At 48.9% G+C, this 19,145-nt stretch overlaps 4 protein-coding genes across 5 annotated transcripts; 2 read left to right on the forward strand and 2 right to left on the reverse strand.

Moving 5' to 3' along the window:
- Window positions 1-523: 523 nt before the first annotated feature.
- LOC117857100 (non-specific lipid transfer protein GPI-anchored 2) lies at window positions 524-2,434 on the forward strand. Its single transcript, XM_034739595.2, has 3 exons — window positions 524-1,094; window positions 1,571-1,663; window positions 2,106-2,434. The coding sequence occupies exons 1-3, from the start codon at window positions 731-733 to the stop codon at window positions 2,228-2,230; spliced, it is 582 nt and encodes a 193-aa protein (XP_034595486.1). The 5' UTR covers window positions 524-730; the 3' UTR covers window positions 2,231-2,434.
- A 635-nt stretch (window positions 2,435-3,069) lies between these two features.
- Window positions 3,070-8,254, reverse strand: LOC117857099 (type I inositol polyphosphate 5-phosphatase 10). Of its 2 annotated transcripts, none has more exons than XM_034739594.2 (12): window positions 7,697-8,254; window positions 7,238-7,343; window positions 7,082-7,157; window positions 6,444-6,506; window positions 6,269-6,335; window positions 6,072-6,176; window positions 5,122-5,758; window positions 4,855-5,048; window positions 4,662-4,770; window positions 4,139-4,287; window positions 3,585-3,786; window positions 3,070-3,487 (listed from the first exon to the last, which is right to left on the reverse strand). In XM_034739594.2, the coding sequence occupies exons 2-12, from the start codon at window positions 7,265-7,267 to the stop codon at window positions 3,470-3,472; spliced, it is 1,650 nt and encodes a 549-aa protein (XP_034595485.1). In that variant the 5' UTR covers window positions 7,268-7,343; window positions 7,697-8,254; the 3' UTR covers window positions 3,070-3,469. The 2 variants fall into 2 exon arrangements, with proteins under 2 accessions (XP_034595485.1, XP_034595484.1); XM_034739593.2 differs by having other exon boundaries at window positions 6,269-6,338; window positions 7,697-8,251.
- Window positions 8,255-8,533: 279 nt separating this feature from the next.
- Window positions 8,534-10,958, forward strand: LOC117857098 (pentatricopeptide repeat-containing protein At3g62890). The gene is made up of 2 exons (XM_034739592.2): window positions 8,534-9,783; window positions 10,084-10,958. The coding sequence occupies exons 1-2, from the start codon at window positions 8,821-8,823 to the stop codon at window positions 10,909-10,911; spliced, it is 1,791 nt and encodes a 596-aa protein (XP_034595483.1). The 5' UTR covers window positions 8,534-8,820; the 3' UTR covers window positions 10,912-10,958.
- Window positions 10,959-15,471: 4,513 nt separating this feature from the next.
- On the reverse strand, window positions 15,472-18,548 carry LOC117857349 (uncharacterized). Its single transcript, XM_034739972.2, has 3 exons — window positions 17,884-18,548; window positions 16,868-17,286; window positions 15,472-16,365 (listed from the first exon to the last, which is right to left on the reverse strand). The coding sequence occupies exons 2-3, from the start codon at window positions 17,249-17,251 to the stop codon at window positions 15,763-15,765; spliced, it is 987 nt and encodes a 328-aa protein (XP_034595863.1). The 5' UTR covers window positions 17,252-17,286; window positions 17,884-18,548; the 3' UTR covers window positions 15,472-15,762.
- Between the last annotated feature and the right edge of the window lie 597 nt (window positions 18,549-19,145).

Below are 19,145 nucleotides of genomic sequence, written 5' to 3' on the forward strand. Positions count from 1 at the left end.
TCGACGATCGAGCAGCTCGCCGCGCCGCCGCGCCGCGCAAGCAAGCCCGCCTCCCTGCCCCTGGCCGGCGCCTGCCCTGGTGTAGTCTGTAGTCTGGACCAGGGCGACCGCCGCATTGATGCCGCGGCATTCAAGGTGGGTGCGCGCGCGCTGCACTGCACCTGCACGCACGCACATGGCACCGTCTCGCTCCGATTTCCCAGCACGCCCACGGCCGCGGCCTACCAGGCTACAGCAGCCGCATTCATATCCGCATTCATTCGCACGCAGGAGCAGCACCATCCTGGCCGGCCAGCGAGCGGCGGCTTGCACTGCACTGGCCGATGGTGATCGGCCTGGACCGGTCGCCGTCGCGGCATGGACGATGGACCCAACAACCGGCTGGGCGGTGGAATGGAATCCCATCGGCTCCCATCACGTAACCTGGCGTGGCAATGTTTCTGATCAGTTCGAAATCAAGGCCCGGCACACGCACCCTTGGAGTTGGACTGTTGGAGTGGTTAGCTAATTAAAGACAGGCTGCAACCACACCACACAAGTGCATGCAGCTCGACCAGGCCCCCAGTTCGGTAGTACACGCTACAACTCCGGCCAGCAGTGGCCAAACCTCCGGCACGCCATATTTAAGAGCACGCGCCAGCATAGGAGTCGCTTCTCTCGGCGAGCACCAGGAACACTCCAAGCACAACAAGCAGCATACTCCTCTGCTAGCCGCTAGCTACTTCTGGCGATGGCAATGCTGCTGCCGCGGTTGGCTACGGTGCTTGTGGCGGCGGCGCTGGCGTTCGGGATGGCGGCGGCGCAGGGCCCGGCGGCGGCTCCCGGCCCGGCGCCCGGGATCAGCGACGAGTGCCTTAACTCGGTGCTCAACATGTCGGACTGCCTGACGTACGTGACGGCCGGAAGCACGGCGCGGCACCCGGACAAGGCCTGCTGCCCGGAGCTGGCGGGCCTGCTCGAGTCCCACCCGGTCTGCCTCTGCCAGCTGCTGGCCGGCGGCGCCGAGTCATACGGCGTCAGCGTCGACTACAAGCGCGCCCTCGCGCTCCCTGGCATCTGCCGCCTCACCGCGCCGCCCGTCAGCGCGTGCGCAGGTAATAAGCATGCATGTTCTATGACATCGTTGTATTGTTATCTTCCCGGTCAGTCGCCGGCTTTGCATCAGCTGGTCACCTCGCGTGTCTCTCTACTGTCCAGTGGCCAGTGGGTTACACGAGCTAGTAAAAGTTTCAAACAAAAACCTCAGACTTGCATATAGAAAAAGTAAACTTTAGACCATGACAGAGAGCTGGCCAAACTAAGCAGTTTCCTTGCCACTGCCTACGATTCTGTTCTTCCGTTCTCAACTAAGTTACAATCTCTGAGAAGTTTGTGAGAAAGCAAGATGCTAGTACAAGAATAAAATCTTCTTCCTTGCTCAATCTGTAAAACCATTGCCTTTTGCAGTACGATTGCAGTCAAACTTACTCTAGTTAGTAAGAGGAAAGATGATAGGATGAGTTTGCAACTTACTCTGTTCATCTGATTACGTCTCCAATTCCGGTACTAAACTGCTTTATGATATCTGCAGCGTTCGGAGTCCCTCTCCCTGCGGGACTGGTGCCTACTGCAGCGCCCTCGCCCATGTCAGGCCTCTCTCCTTCTATGGGTCCAGAAGTACCTGGTAACTTGCTATCCTTTCCCTGCTCTTGATTCTCTAGTCCTTCACTAGCATACATCATTGTAACAAATTGATAGTGCATCAGTACAATCGAATGGAGGATATTAGCACTAAATGCCAATTAGAGAGACATTGACCGCTCTTAACTTCTTATTCCCTCCGTACCAAATTATAAATCGTTTTAATTTTTCTAGGTTCATAGATTTTATTATACAATTAGATATAAACTATGTCTAGAATTCTATATGTATAATAATATCTATAAATTTAGAAAAGATCAAACGATACGTAACTTGGGACGGGGGAGTATGTTGCTGATGTTAACAGATGCTTGTTAGTAGGTGCCCTCATAGTCAGTCAGTCACACTCACATGGTCACACATTCTTAGATGACCTGCTTACTCTGCTAACTTATTACCACTCCGATCCATCTCGTGTCCTGCAGCGAACACGCCGGCCGGCTCAGCAGCGAAGTCGTCGAACCACGCCCCAGGCCGCGTCACCGCCGGTGGCCTCATCGCCCTCGCCGCGCTGCCCCTCGCCGTCGCGGCCGCCGCCGGGATGCTCTAGGCCACCACCGGAGCTTGTGATTTCTTCTTCATTCTTACCACACATATGGTTTGTGCATTACTATGTAATACGCACGTACGGTACAAACAATTGTTTCCACGCACGAGATTCTTCCGGGTTTTGTTGTTGTTTTTTCCATGTAACAATTCCTTTCGGTGTGCTGTAACATTTGCTAGAGATAGTAGTGACTGCTGTGTACGTATAGCATCGTCGTGTTGGTGTCGTTCCTACAGTTTGATGCCGCACGTACTGTTCGTCTCGTCTCGGCATTTGGGTCAGTCGAGTCACGATCGGCGACATGGCAGCAAATGCTGTGCAGTACGAGCGAAACAGTGGCGGCGATGGAATTTATTCGAGAGGGAAATTAAAATCTGGGGGTTGAGCTGTCGAGGAGGGGCGTGTGGCCGTGTGGGGGAAGACCGGGAGGAGAGGAGGAGCGTTGGATCTTGCTGGCGGTCGGCAGGACGTCGTGGGCAGCGACACTCCGGCCCCGGTGATCGTCTTGAGCCCTACTTCTACTTGGGCGCTGGCCGTTGGAACATCAATGCCGAGATGCCCTCCGATCCTTCCACCACTGCTGGCATTTGGTTGCGGCCCATCCCACCCCGTGTGGCCATGTGACTCATCTGCGGCTGCAATAGTTGTCGTAGTTTCTCTTGCGACTTGGGGACAAAGATCCAAAACGCTTGCTCTATAATTGCTGCACTTGTTTGGGTACTCACATTCACAGTCGATACAAGGGAAGTCAGAGAGGACAAAATGCACCATGACGAGTGGAGCGTTTATGCGGTTCAAGTTCCATACTTCCCGTGAAGTCAAACACAATGGAGAAGGAGCCCTAAGAAATTATTCTGCTGTTCAAAACAAAAATTGTCCCGTCTCATGCAATCATGCTTCCAGAATCCAGATAAGCTGAAGAAAGAACAGAGACCTACAAAAAGGGTTGCTGCACATATTTCGGAAAGCTAAGCATGAGCTGCCCAGCACACGGGTGGTAAGCATGTTTACATGACTAACCACGGGGAAAAAAATACAACCTAACTTTGCTATACTGGTTAAGCAATGTTGTTCTGAAACTGAAAACATTTTGCTAAGTTATCAAGCACACAAAGCCTGTTTGGATGAGGGGGGCCGTTGGTTGGGTTTACCCATCATACAAATAGGCGCCTTTCCTGAGCGCTTCGCCTTTTTCTGGTACCGGGATAAGCTGTATATATTCTCATCATATTCTAAGAGAGCTCACATTTCGTGCAGTGCCTGCAAAATGGGATGCATAATATTGCTTATTATTAAGAACCACTCTAACAGAGAAAACAGAGAACAATAACCGTGCAAGCAGTAGGCATGACTTTACTTTGCCCTTGCCCCTTGGTAAGAGCTCTTCAGCACCAATTCTCATGTCAGCATTTGATGAGCGCCTCTTCGTCTTTTTGTTAAGTACCTCGACCTCAACAACGAAGGTTCCACAAACAGGACGATGATCGGAAAATCTAGACTCCCCACGGTAGTAGGATAATTGCATTATACCGTCCCCACGCCACAATATTCTATCACACCTGAGCAAGTTTCAACAAGCTGTGTGAATACTGAATAGATGTAGGCAATTGGAGTATAGCAAGTTTGAGCTTTGTACCTAAACAAGTTAGCTTATACAATATGAAAACTGCAGGATGTGGCGGGTTTCCTTATATTGTTGAAATAGAAGTAATAAGAATGCCTCATTCTTATGTGCAATACCAAATTAAGTTGTATTTGACACTTTTGGCAAACAGGAATGAAGGCAGCATTATGTGCTATGTTTATACCCATTAAGTATACCCCTAGGGGGACAGCAGAACTTAACATAAATGCATTTTCTGTATAGGCATTTTTGTCTAACAGAAACCTATATTCAAAAGTGGTACATACCACGCCGGTGTTCTCCTCTTTTTCTTTGATGTTGCAGTCTCACCAGCATAAGCATCTGAGTTAAACGAGTACTTGTACGTTGGAGCAAAATATATCTTCCCCTCATTCCAACCCTTAAATACTCGCCCGACATCACGCTCGATTTTAAGCTGAAGCAAAATATACACAACATAAGGCGATGTGCTAAAAAGCACAACAAACAATGCAAATACAAATAAAACTTTTCATATTCCTTTGTTTGTAGTGCTTATTGGTACAAAGCATTATCATTTTCAACAAAAAAATTATTAACTCTTGCTACCTTCTTTCGATGAATACTAATTAACTTATTTTTCATATGATGAGGTAACTCTGATGATAGGCATATTTAGTAATGGTGCCATTCCTCCAATTAGTGTTTTTTTCCATAAAAAGATTGCCCTCGAGCTCTAGCATTCACTAAAGAAGCAGATGTAGACCGAAAGCAGTCCTACAGCCACCCTACCAAGGCACTGGCATGTTCCTGATGAGATAGAAAAGTAACCTGATCCTTTTCAAAAAGGGCATCCCAATTATTTTCCATTAAAAGCTTCTTGGTATCTGCATAGCTCAGTGCAATGCGGTAGTTCAGATCCCCAAGCCATATCACCTTACTGAAATCAACAACGCATAAATTAGTGTGGAAAACATTTCGTAGTGAAACATATATCTAATTAAATGTAGCACAGCATTCTTACTCATGTTCAAGAATTTTCTCTGGGATTCTTCTTCCAGTTCTCCGACAAATCCTAGAAAACATTGTGAGCCTTAGTATCTCTAGAACATCCGAGTTTCTCCTGAATTCATCACCTTCTTTCTGGCCTGAAGCCAAATGGCTGCAGACAAAACAAAAGCTTGTCTGGTGCAGTGTCATGCTTACTGATATACATCCCTGCAGCAGAAGAAGTGCATTCAGAAATAGAATAAGTACTCACAGGATAACTTCAATCTGATTCTATCCTGACCTTGTTTCCTAGACAGCCCAGAATCCCGCGCCCTATGCAAGACTTTCTTAAATGGCCAATATGCTGTACTAGTTCTTTTTTCACCCACACAGTAACAAAAATGCCAACCATTTGTTTGCATGCTATGAGATTATATTTTAATTGATCCCTTGTGGCTGGAGCAGAAGTAATTCCATCGATCACAGAGCCATAAGAATCCCTTGGTTTCTCTTTGTCTTTCACTTCCTCTTCTTCATCCTCTTCAGAGGAATCGGTCTCATCTGCATATGCTTTTGGACACCGAAAGCAAGCATCCCTGTAGGATGTTTTGGTCATTTCTACTGGGCAATTGCAGGCCTTAAGTTGTTTTCTACGGACTGGCATGAAAGATTTGCTAATGGCTTTTAGCAAGGACTTTTGGAAGATCGTGGCACCACTTGCTGTTTTTGATAGGTCTGAGAATGAAGTATCGAGGCTTGATGAAGCTCGAGAAGAAGCCGAATCAACAGATGGAGATGGCTCATGCTGAAAGACGTTGGCATCAGTGTCAGCTGGTCGGTTTAGCGCTTGGTTTATAAGAACAAGCCATCTAGCAGCTGGTTCGTTGTCTTCTATCACAAGCACGTTACCAGCATTCAGAGGAACAATTTCCTGAAAGCTGTTCAAATGTTAAACAAACAAAAGCGATGGCACAATAATGTCAAACTAAAAGTTCCATTAAAATATCCTGAAAGTATATATACTTCATTGAGCTTAAAATAAACACCAAACATGTCAGTGCAACAATGCAGTATAGTACCATACTACCATGGAGCAATCAAGTAAAACTTCACTATCTTAGCATTTCCAGCTGTGTATTAGTACTATTTTGTGAGAAATAACTAAACATGAAAACAGAATACACCAGCAGTATAGGTCTGACATTGGAAGGATTTTCGTAGATATAAAGAGAATACAAATTAAAAACCTACCCCAAAACATAAATATCTGAATTGTCATCTGGGGGAAGAAAATCTTCCAGGTTCAGTGCAGTAGTAGGTGTTTTTCCTCCAACATTCCAGGTGGCAACAAATATTCTGCAAATTGAAGGTAGAGAGTGAGGAATTTTTTTTTATCTTAGCATAAGATGGACGCAAGAATGGTAGAATATGAAACTTAGCTATCATACCTGATGGGTTCAGTTGTAGTGTTATTCGAAGATTGCGCAAGGAAATGGCTGAGACGCATGCTCTTAACTTCTGGTTCCATTTAGTTCAAACAAGCATAAGAAGCCAATCAAAATTTAAAAATAATAATTGGAGGAATCAGGAAAAAAATACTGGACTTTGCAGACATTAGAGTACCTGAAAGTGTTCTCAAGGGGGACGACAATGCCACCTTAGAAGAACTTGGCCCAGGCTCAGCTGCTGTTATATAGGAGCACACAGATAAGTTAGCTGCTGGTTGCATGGTCTTAGGATGCACTAGAGATTCTTATAAGAGAACCATTAGCACTTCTTTTTGCGAGACATTAGCACTTAGCAGAAGAAACAACTTGACTTAAATTCAGGAAAATAAAGAGAACTAGTTCTGTGCCATGATGGCAAGAGCTAACGACAGCAGTGACTCTAGTCTTCAAGTGGATGGTTATGAGATGATAAATATTACACGATTTCAAGCCAAATCATAAGTGATGGGGGAATGAACTAGTGACAGAGTTTTATTATAATAGAATACTCTGGAACTGGGAACGAAATCTTGTGTTCAATTGTAAAGTGTCAAAACAGCCAATTGTCTCCCATTCCACAATTTCAACCCCTGCCCAGAGATCCAGTTGCGGTTTAGTGAGGTCAATCAAGACAACATACACAAACTCTCGTAAGTTTAGAATGATCATGACAGTTGACCCAAGATCTTTTTTATGGGCAAGGTAAATGAAGAAATTTTCAGCTGGTGTTCCTAATGCTAGTCTGCTATTTGGAAAATAAGAATGCGAAACAACCAGCATGGCGGCTTGGATTGTCTGTACACTTAACGGCTTTCTTCCCCTTAGCCGTGAAAAGTTTTGGGCCGCAACCCTGGATGGAACAGAAACAAAATATTTAGTGGCTTTTCATTCCTGCACAATGCAATCGAGGAAATACAATTAACTTATCACCTTCATTTTCTCCTCACCAGTGGATGCCATTATACGCTGAACCCGGTAGAAGGTTTTCCTTTGTAATATTTAAAGTCCGAATACCGAATGCAATTTAATTAATAATCTGCGAGTAGTTCATAATTGCAAACAAGCGGTAAGTAAGAAAAACTTAATGCAACGACACATGCATTTTCTAAAAAAAACAAAAGGGTCAATTTTGAACCAAATCCTAGCAAATCGCATTCAGGAGAACTGATGAATGTTCTTACAAACCCAAAATCCTGCCAGGCAATAGCGAGAATAGGCGATTCAAAGCAAATCACCCCGCTGCAGTGGAGAAGGATCATGCAAACAAAACATGGAAACCAAAAAATTGTCGTGAAAAAAAAGCAACCGATATGCGATTTCCCAATCCCCAATCCTCCATCCAAAAGCCCACGCATCCGAAACGCACAATGCCGCATCAAGCGTACCCACCTTAGCCTGCAAGAACGTCCCGAAGTCTTCCTTTCCCAGGATCCTAAAACCCGCAGCCAAGATGCCGCCGCCACCATCAACAGAGCTCACCAATCGCCACTCTGCCCGCACGGCCGTGAAGGCCAGCAGTGCTACCAGCCACGAACACAACCTCGACGACGAGCCGACGCCGGGCCGCGGCCCCTGGAATCCGGCAAGGGGTCGGGGTAGGCCGGGGAATGCACGGCCATCGGGGCGCCGTGGAATCTTTAAACCGCGGGAGGGGACAAGTGTCGCACGGAGGGGAATAGTTTAAAGAAGGAGCGCCTCCCGCCACGATGGCTGGCGGCATTCGATCCGCATCTGCCTGCGTGCGTCGCGTCGCGGGGCGCCGGCTGGCGGGGTTGACCGGGGCGGCGGGCGAGTTAGCGGGGCGCACGTGCGTGCGGTGAGAGGAGGGATTGGCGAGGCGAATGGAAATGGAGTGGGGGGTTCCCGGGCTGGGAGGAAGAGGGGTGGCCGTGGTGGGGAGAAAGTGGAGGAGTAGTAGGAGCGCACGCAGGAGACGCTGTCAGCGGCAACGGGAATTCTCGCTGGATTCGGACGTGATCCCGGTTCTGCGGCGCGGCGGTGGGTGTGGTGTGGGAATCACGGCGCGGTGGGCCCGCGGGGTGGGGGCATCGTGTGCTCGCGTACTTGCTCCGGCCGGCACACGCCAGCTGGTTCTCCGGATCTGTTGCTCTGATGTGACATGCTGTTGGATGGGATTGATGGATGGTTCTGGGGCGGCACACGAGAACTCGGGCCGCCGACGCCGAGCCCACCGCTCTGTTTGCCGCTTTGGAAGCAGGCACCAGGCAGGGCCAAGGACGGACCAAATAGTCGCCGGCGGGGAGGGTCGGTCCAGCCACTGCCGCACACCAGGCGCGTGTCGCCGCCGTGCTACGCGCTGTGCTGCATCTTCCGCGAGCCGTCTCGGCCCCGAGCCTCACCGCAAAACTGTCGTGCTCGTGCCCTGCCCACGAACACCGGTCGGCCTCGGCAGCGTTTTGAAGCGCCAGGATTTACTTCTGCGTTTCCCTGGCTGGCGTCACTGCCTAGCGGTTGAGCCGATCGATTGCCTTGCCCCCGGCCCCTCGGGTCACATGCGCCTGCTCAAACCGCAGGAAGCCGCCACCCTCCCGCGCGAGGCCCTCGAGGCGCACATCGTCTCGCTGCTCCGCCAATGCCGGGGCCTCCTCGCGCTCCGCGCCACGCACGCGCACCTCCTCCGCATCCGCCTCCCGCGCCTCACCGCCGCCTTCGCGCTCTCCAAGCTCCTCGCCTCCTGCACCTCGCACTCGCCCAACGCCGCCGCCTCCTACGCCCGCAACCTGTTCGACCAAATCCCGGACCCGACCGCCTTCTGCTACAACTCCCTCATCCGCGCGCTCCCCGCCGCAGGCCCCCCAGTGCTGGCCGCCTACTGCCGCATGCTGCGCGCGGGGTCCCCGCGCCCCAACACCTTCACGCTCGCGTTCGCGCTCAAGGCGTGTGCGGTGGCCGCGCCGGCGCCGGCGCACGGGGAGGGGCGGCAGCTGCACGCGCAGGCGTTCCGCCAGGGGCTCGAGCCCAGTCCCTACGTGCGGACCGGTCTGCTCAACCTGTACGCCAAGTGCGAGGAGGTTGCCCTCGCCAGGACGGTGTTTGACGGCATGGCCGGGGACAGGAATTTGGTGGCGTGGAGCGCGATGATCGGCGGGTACTCGAGGGTGGGGATGGTGAATGAAGCGCTGGGGCTGTTCCGGGAGATGCAGGCGGCTGGGGTGGAGCCGGATGAGGTCACCATGGTCAGCGTCATCTCCGCGTGTGCCAAGGCAGGAGCACTTGATTTAGGGAGGTGGGTGCATGCTTATATCGACAAGAAAGGGATCACGGTTGATCTGGAGCTGAGCACCGCGCTGATTGATATGTATGCAAAGTGTGGGTTGATAGAGCGGGCGTTGGGGGTCTTTGATGCGATGGTGGAGAGGGATACAAAGGCATGGAGTGCAATGATTGTCGGATTAGCGATACACGGGCTTGTAGATGATGCATTGAGGCTTTTCTCAAGAATGCTAGAGCTCAAGGTAAAGAATGCTGCACTGATAAGTTCGTAGAGATAGGTTTGTCACTTGTTGATTTTGTTGGTTATTAGGCGATAATGAGGCCATATGCTTTGACTTCTATACATAGTTCGATAGAAGCTAATTTATACTGAATTATTGTTTGTTTGTTTTAGCTCACATGCTCAACTTGTTCTCCACTGGTACCTCACATATTCAAGCTAGAGCGGATCAGCATTGCATATGTTATCTTTCCAAACCGTAAAGTTGCCATTACAGCTCTCATATTTCACCTAATTTCTTGTGTGTATTGCAATATTCTAGGTGAGGCCAAACAATGTCACATTTATCGGCGTGCTGTCAGCCTGTGCTCACAGTGGTTTAGTGGATGATGGGCGGCGATATTGGTCTGCTATGCAAAATTTGGGAATCAAACCTTCAATGGAGAACTATGGATGCATGGTTGACCTCTTGTGTCGATCTGGCCTTCTGGATGATGCTTACTCCTTTGTTATTGGTATGCCTATCTCACCAAATTCAGTCATCTGGAGGACTGTTCTTGTGGCTAGTAAAAGCTCAAACAGGATTGATATAGTGGAATCAGCATCAAAGAAACTCCTTGAGTTAGAACCTCTCAATCCGGAGAATTATGTTCTGCTCTCCAATTTGTACGCGTCGAACTCCCAGTGGGATAGAGTGAGCTATATGAGGAAAAAGATGAAGGACAACACTGTTGGTGCTGTTGCTGGTTGTAGTTCAATTGAAATAAACGGCTACTTGCATAAGTTTGTGGTGAGTGATGATTCGCACCCTGAAATCAAGGAGATAAGACTGGTTCTGAGAGAAATAGCGGACAGGGTGCGACGAGCTGGCCACAAACCTTGGACTGCAGCCGTTCTACATGACGTCGGTGAAGAGGAAAAAGAAGTTGCACTTTGTGAGCACAGTGAAAGGCTAGCCATTGCATATGGACTGTTAAAGACGAAAGCCCCATATGTCATTCGAGTGGTAAAGAACTTGAGGTTTTGCCCGGATTGCCATGAAGTGGCAAAGATAATAAGCAAGGCATACAATAGAGAGATCATAGTTAGAGATCGTGTTCGCTTCCATAAATTCATGGGAGGCAGTTGCTCTTGTAAGGACTTTTGGTGATTTCCTCGTGACAAATGAATCATAGTGATGCAAAATTATTCTAGATACATGCTACTAAGTACAAACATATGGTTATCCTGAATACATATGATAAATTTTGTGCTTTACAAATTTCCTCTGTGCTAATCCATTATAATCAACTTTCAAGCCTAAACTTATGACAACATAATTCACCCTTCCTATAAACCACCACCGTGCAATTTTCGATATTTTCGTTTCTTTAACGGAATTTTCCAGTGTTAGGGTGTTTGGGAGGCAGGGGCTAATAGCCTAATTAGAAGTATTAAACGTAGTCTAATTGCAAAACTAATTGCACAACCCCTAGGCTAAATCGCGAGATGAATCTATTAAGCATAATTAGTTCATGATTTGATAATGTAGGGCTATAGTAACCATTCGCTAATAATGGATTAATTAGGCTTAATAGATTCGTCTCGCGATTTAGTCAAGAGATTCTGCTGTTAGTTTTGTAATTAGCTCATATTTAACCCTCCTAATTAGGATCCGAAATAAAAAAAAAGTTTAGCGCCGGTATATAACACCCCCCGGATACGATCGCGTATCCATTCTGAGATTACTCATACGTGCGCCAACCTGGAACCCGTCCGGCGTCGTGGTGTACTCGGACGCGTATATATATGCCAAATCCGGAGCGGTGGGGGATTCGATTCCGATCCTACCCACACACCATCCCGTCCCCAGAAACTGACGGCGATGTCTGAAGAATCCACGGCGGAGGCGCCCGGTGACGCGGCGGCGTACCACGAGGAATACCTGGGAGTCCCCGGCGTCCGGTTCGCCCCGACGGGCCAGGAACTCATCGTCCACTACCTCGGGCGGAAGCTGCGTAACGAGCCGCTCCCCACCGACCTCGTGGTCGACGGCCGCGACTCCTATGCGGAGCACCCCAAGAAGCTCGGTAGGTCGGCGGCGGCTTCACGGCGCATCTATTCCTCTTCCCCTTCTAGATCTCATCTCTCCGCTCACCTTCGTCTTCTCGAGCTCTTGCAGTGCCCAAGCTGGGCGAGGGCATCGGGGGCGCCTGGTACCTGTTCTCGTAGCGGGACCGCAAGTACGCCGGCGGGATGCAGCCGAAGCGGGAGATGGGCGACGGCGAGGGCCGCTGGAAGGCGGTGGAAGCGGAGAAGCTGGTCCTCGGCGGCGCCGACGGCAAGGAGGTGATCGGGGCGAAGCGCGCGCTCACGTTCCACGAACATTCCCACCAGGTGGACGCGCTGGGGAAGCGGAAGCGGGTCAGCAGCAAGTCGAAGCCCACCAAGTGGAAAATGGTAGAGTTCGTCTCCATCAACTCCAGCAGGGCCGCCCGCGACGACACCGCGCCCGACCCCATGCTGGTTGGTGATCCGATCCGACCCGATCCTCGTTCAATTCATTGCGTGCTGAAAACAATTGCTGCCGATAGCTAGATCGATCGCCGACGTGTTTGTGCCTTGCGTTGCGCCGCCGCAGTTGAACGAATTCGTGCTGTGCAAGATTACAAACAAGTAGCTGAGGGCGGCGAATCCGGATCCTGCTCAGGGCGACGAGAAGGAGGAGAACGACGACGACAACGGGGAGGAGGAACCGGCCCCTGACGGCGGCGGCGAGTCACTGGAGAAGCACCTTCCAGAGCAGCGGCCCGCAGGCGGTGGCGGCGCCGGGGCACAAGGCGAGCAGCAGCAACCACCACGCGGCGGCGGCGCCGGGTCGCACGGCAATATGCTCAGCTACCGTGGCGCAAAGTACTTCGTCGGCGTAGATGGTTCGAACCGGTCCGGCACTCACAGGCTCAGCGTGTTCGGCTCCGACGACCACATCGGGGCGTTCTACGGCGGCGGCGCCGGGTCACATGGCAATCGGCAGCCAGCGACAGCCGAAGCTCCGCACGGGCAACACATGGCGGCGCTGCCCGGCGATGACTACCGCGGCGCAAAGTACTTCGTCGGCGTAGATGCTTCAAACCGGTCCGACACTAACAGGCTCAGCGTGTTCGGCTCCGACGACCACATCGGGGCGTTCTTCGGCGGCGGCGCCGGGTGGGCACGCAGCGCGCGGGGCACCGACAAGAAGCGTCGGGCGGTGGTGCCGGATCATCGCCGGACGAGCAGCAGCAACCGACGCCAGAAGCTCCGAACGGGGGAGGTGCGGCGGCTACCGGTGCAGCTTCACAACAATCGGACGCAAATCTGTGCGACTGGGAATTTTGTGATTCTGCCATAACTTTTGCAGATTTTGTTGGTAGTACTTAAGTAATCATTTGGACGATCTTTGCCGTGACAATTGGGAGAATACTTTGCTGTTTGTTCTTTTGATTGATTTGATTTGAGGAAGCTCTGGTTATTCTCATTTTCGTCTAACTATGCTCCGATTTCTCTTTTTAAACCTTGCTGCAAGGGGCAAAATTTTGAAAACGTGAGGTTTGAACAAATTCCAAATGCTGTCACATGCAATGCAAGTCATTCGTTTTGGCAATTTTTCAAACTAATTTCGATCAAAATCAGCAACTCATGGAAAATTTTAGCAAGTTGCAAGGTTGGGATGATAATTGATACATGCTTGCTCCCCGCATTGCGGAAACCTCTGCCGATTGGCGAGCACCACCAGCCCATCAAGCTCGGCTCTGTAGGGAAGTGCATTGGATATTGATTAAGAGCAACTCTTAAGAGTATTTAAAAAATCTTCCCTAAAATCATCTATTAGGGGCTCTACTAAAAATTTATTCTTCCAAAATCATGTCATCTTATAGCAGATCCACAATAATAAACTCCCGAATACTTCAAAACTGACCAAGTCGGCACGTGAACCCTCTATTGGGGTCTAGCACCTTCCCCCCTCCGACGAGAACTCCGAAGACTCCGGCTCCATCTCCTCCGATAACTCCGAAGAATGGAGTTTGTCGCCGCGGGCACCAAGATCCTCGGGCTGAACCGCTCTACCAACCACGCCATGGACGTCAGCTTCATCTTCGACGCGTCGCATGGATGTCAGCTTCGTCTTCGACGCTGCGACGCGGCTAGTGTCCGCCGCCCCTCCTTTCCAATCGCCCAAGAAGTCCGCAACATTCTGGACGGCCGGTGGCACCATCTACGCCCTGGACCTGAACAGCCGCGATGTCGACGAATCCTAGGAGCGCTGCCTCTTCGAGAGGCTCGGCCCGACCCGCAGAGCTGCCACGGTGGGAAGCTCTGCGGCCACCGTTCAAGGAGGACTGGTACCTCGAGCTCAAGTCCCACATCGTGCACCCGGACAGCACCACGGTGAGCCTGTCCTTCCGCATGGCCCGAACGTTCTCCTTCGACGGCGAGCGCCTCGAGTGGGCGCGCCATGGCCGCTGGGCCCTACCACTCGACGGCGAGGCATACCACGTCCGCGAGCAGTTCGGGGTGACTTGGGAAGGACCAGACTCGCGCATATATGCGGGACGACGAAGCTGTTTTTGGTGTCCACACATTTTTACGGGAGGATGGAGCAGCTGTTGAAGGTAAGTTTTTTCCCCTAAATAAGATTTTGGGACAATTCTAAGGGAGTTTTTGGAGTTGCTCTAAATGGCAAGGTAGAAGGCCATACGCCCTCAAAATCTTCTGAACATCACGCTAGATTTCTTTTGGCAAAATGGATGGTTTGGTCCCTCAACTTTGTTCCGAGGTTCAAGTTCGTCCCTCAACTTTAAAATCGACCAATTTAGTCCCTTAACTTTTGTTTTTTTTTCAAATTCGTCCTTACATTTTGATGTGGGGGCTCCATTTTGGCATGAGACATAAAAAAGTCCTATTTGCCCTGGTTCCTTCTTCCTCTCCTCAATTTTCGTCATTAAGTAAAATAAATAAAAGTATGATCCAAACCAAGTACGAGCACATAAATATTTATACATATTTACTGAAAGAGCATGAATATTGAATGCATATATAAAATATGTATATTGTACCATGAGTACGTGAGCACATGTTGATTTTAGAGTATGCGTACATATATTGAGTTGTATATATACCGAAAGAGTGAGTAAATACTTGTTTGAGTACATAAATTTTTCATATTGAACTTGTATGAGCACATGCATGATTTTAAAGAGTATTAGTACATGCATTTTTAAAAACTATATTATGTGTTAGTTAATAAATATATTTTTGCGTGTATATATCAAGGGAATATGAGCACATACATATTTGGCCTACCTAAGCTAAGGGTAAAAAGAACTTTTTCGCATTACTCTCATGCCAAATGCAGAATATCATGCCAACAAAGTGCAGATTATCAGTACGAGGATGAGTTTAACCCAAAATAAAAGTTGAGGGATCAAATTGTCCCTTTTGGTAGTTGAGGGACAAATTTGATCTAAGGTCAAAGTTAAAGATCCTTTCGTTGGACACTACGCTGAAAATCATAAGTCGCTGCACTTTGACAAATATTGTTACACTAGGTACAACGCACTTTGCCGATAACGTCCAAATTGGAGGCGTCAAACGTTTCGAGCACCAGGAGAATTCGCAGTCATTACTTGAACGAAACAACTGCACTCTAAGGACATTGGTAACAATCGCCACGTAACCAAACACACAAAACTGAACCAATCCCCACAATGTAATAACGTGCAAATAATACAACATGCTCTGAAATGAAATAAAAGCGAACACATAAAAATAGATAGAAGTTACACGATCGAGGAAAGAATAATAGCTCAAACATACAGGTACTTTGCCCCCAACAATTTTCGAAAACGTGATCTCTGAAGTTTCACAAACAAGCAGAATAAACAGAGCAACGAAGAGAACCAATCCAAAACGATGAGCCTCACTGATACCACAATGATTTGCATCGAAGACTCCCAACTGAGCCCATAGCAGCGATTGATGATTAAGAAGCCAGTTGGTTTTGGCTCCAAAAGGAGAACATCCCCTTATACCTTGCCGGGGAAAACTGGCGTGACAGCAATGCAAATGGCTTCTCCTTGCCGCAGCTGGTAGCGCATTTGATTGGTTCCATAGTCTTGAGTACAGGAACTATCTCTGGCAGTGCGGCACTTTCAGCTAGCACCAATGGAGATACCTTAGCAGATTCTGGAACACAAGGCACAGTTCTGCTGCTGATCCCACCACCACTGTGTGCCTTGCGATAATGAGAACTACTGGTATCAGTTCTGTTGCTGCCACTACTACTGGCACTGCGGTGCGAATGCGTCCTATCCTTTTTGCTGCTGCTACTGCTGCTGCTACTATGGCGAGAATGCTTCTTGTCCTTTTTGCTGCCACTGCTACTGCGACTGCTGCTACTGCTGCTCTTGGAGGGCTTGTATTTGTAGTGGCCCTTCCTTGAACTCCTCTGGTGCCCTCTCACTGTATGTGAGGCAGAAGTCACAGGAGGATCATATACATCAGGAGCCCATGAAACACTCAACTTTGTCATGATTCCCTGCTTTGCACGGGTTCCCTTCATTGCAGAAACCAACCTTGGAATGCCCTGCATGGAAAGATAGTACATGTTAACAAAACAAATTTGGTCTGTGATTTTCAATTTTTTTTTCAGCCAAGCAGATACAATATGGTACTATAACCACCCCATAAGGTGCTAAACCATGATGGCTGGCAGCTGTAATGAACTAAGAAATTATAATTCTAATAACATCAAATCCATATACCCTGCAAATATTAAGGTTCACAAAAATGGAATCAACACCGTCAATTTGTTGGCAAGCAACCATACCACCAACTACCAGGAAAAAGGAATTAAACCTCTATTGTTCTATTATCAAAGACACCAAATCACAGGCAGAATAATACAGAACTAGCACCTATTCCTAAATTAAGTCCCTAATAATTGCGAAAACTACTGTAACTGAAAATAGAGCTACATAGCTACTGACAATTTGGTATCAGAACAATATGAATGCGAAGCAAATATCTGACCAGGAATATATGCCAAAAAAAAGGAATCCACACTTTAAACTAAATTATAAACTTACATGAATTGAAGACTTGTCATCAACTGATTTACTAATTGATGATTCCGATGCATCACCACTTGGAGAGGCTGGTGATATGACCAATTCAGAGTCAATATCCACTAAATCATCAGTTGAATCAGATTCCATAGAAAGAACTGGGTCGTCGTCGTCAGCATCGCTAGAATCTTCATCCAGATCTGATCCTTCATCGTTGTCCTCATTACCATAGGCTTGCATCACTTCAGTAAGAGCCATTCCAATTTCCTCAACCACCAAATCATCTTGCCCATCTTTCCAGCAAGCATAGCTGTGCTCACAACCTGGCTTTTCAGAGGTGTTGCAGCAGAGACATGAGCTGCTGCTAACACATTCAGCACTGAAGTCTGCCAAAGGCTCGCCCATCCACAAGCTTAATCCCAAATTACAAAGAGAAGTTTCTGTTGAAAGGAGAATGGGCACAAGTAATAAGCAAAATTTTCGCACAACTTTTGGCAGCATAAGGGCAATCCACAATTACTGGATACAATTATGAAGACTAATGCATAGATAGATGATGTCACAACCATATGCATGGGCATATTTTGCTTACTTTGAAGCTTCAAGCCTTTTGTTTTTTCAACCTAAGTGGAACAGCTATGGGAACATGAGATCCATAAAAAGTATTTTGTTACTCAACACATTTTTGGGTGTCACTATTTTTGGAAACAACCACACAAACCACCTCGAACAATGAATAGCTAGATGCTGATCCAAGGGGCAAGGATAGTGATTGAAAAATAAGTTGGCTTCAAGCACTTGAAAGCACGGCAAAATTATTTATCTGTTTATCAAATTGCTAAGTGAAATTGGTGTGAATGTGACAATTTGTGTGCTAATTGGATCACACATACAATCATCTCCTACAAAATGTCCTAAGCATCAAACTTCAGAATATATTTACACGATCGTTATCTAAAACTCTAAATGATTCCATGGTGCTGAATAGCAAGTTTCAGTTAAGGAAAGCATGAATGGTAAAAGTGATTTTTCAATACCTCTTTCCTTGTAAGAACGGCGATCACCACGACCAACACCCCAAATTGCTTTCCTTTCGAACCTGCAGATCGGACCCAGACACCAAATTCCGACAAACCGGGAAGCGCGCGAGATCGAGCACGGAACCCGCACGACCAAACAAGCCTCGAATCGAGCACAACCAGATCGAGACCGAAACCTCAAACAACACGAGGTAAGGACTGAGGGGCGTGTGCGACGAGGGGAAGGCAAAGGTCAAAGACAATTACTACTACTACTACTACTAAAATTACTACTAAAACGATGCTTGAGGCGGTGGGAGCAGGGGAAGGACGAGTTTCCGGAGGCGATGGCTGCTGCCGCGCGGAGGCTGGCGAACGCGGCGAGCACCGCAGGCATCGTATCCTCGCCGGACGCCCGCAACGCTGTTTTATGCCTCGAGATCCAACTCGGCTGATCCCGGCGACCAGAAACGGCGGCGAAGGGAGGGAGGCGACGGCGAGATGATCCCCCAAGGGACGAGGCTACCACGCTCCGCGCATGGACAGGATCACGGCTTCGCTTCGATCGATTTGGCTCGGAGGAGAGGACGGCGACGAAGGTGAAGGATTTGGGAACCGGATCAGGGCGAGGTGGCCGGGAGATGCGCGAGGTGCGGATTGGCTCTTGGTGAGGCGAGAGGCCGGCTCGGGGGTTGGTCTTATATTATTTTTCACCCCCTGACATGTGGGTCCGAATCGATGGGTCCCAGTACGCGGTGAGAAGGGTAATGGGACTCCGAACCGGACAAACGGGGGGCAGCTTTATAGGTGGGGTTTGGATGACAGGTGGGGCCGTTCCGCGTGGGCCTCGGCCGGGGTAGAAACGTTCGGATCAAAGGGGCGCGCGGCTGGCGGGAGGGTGCGGCACGGAAGGCGCGCCACGTCGGCCGGGCGGTTCAAGACTCCAGAATTCAGATGGGGGAGAGGTGGTGGTGTCCATTTTGGATTCTGGTCCAATCAAAACTGAAAACTGGTGCTTTCTTGCAGCCTGCAATGCAAACAGCAGCGACACCGTTGTTCTTTTCTACAGAATCTTTTCCCGTTCGAACCCGCATAAATCTTCAGAATTTGAATCCAAAGAAAAAATTTAAAAGTTTTGTTCTCGCGGGAAACCGAAGAGGAACTCACCCTTCACTTCACCGTGAAGCTCGCGCGAAAACAGGAAAATTTACAAGAACAGATGCTGAGAGAGGCACGCTTCCTTTTCTTCTACGTAAGCACAATATTTGGAGATCTGTTTT

Source organism: Setaria viridis, chromosome 5 (assembly GCF_005286985.2).
Source record: "Setaria viridis chromosome 5, Setaria_viridis_v4.0, whole genome shotgun sequence".
NCBI lineage: Eukaryota > Viridiplantae > Streptophyta > Magnoliopsida > Poales > Poaceae > Setaria > Setaria viridis.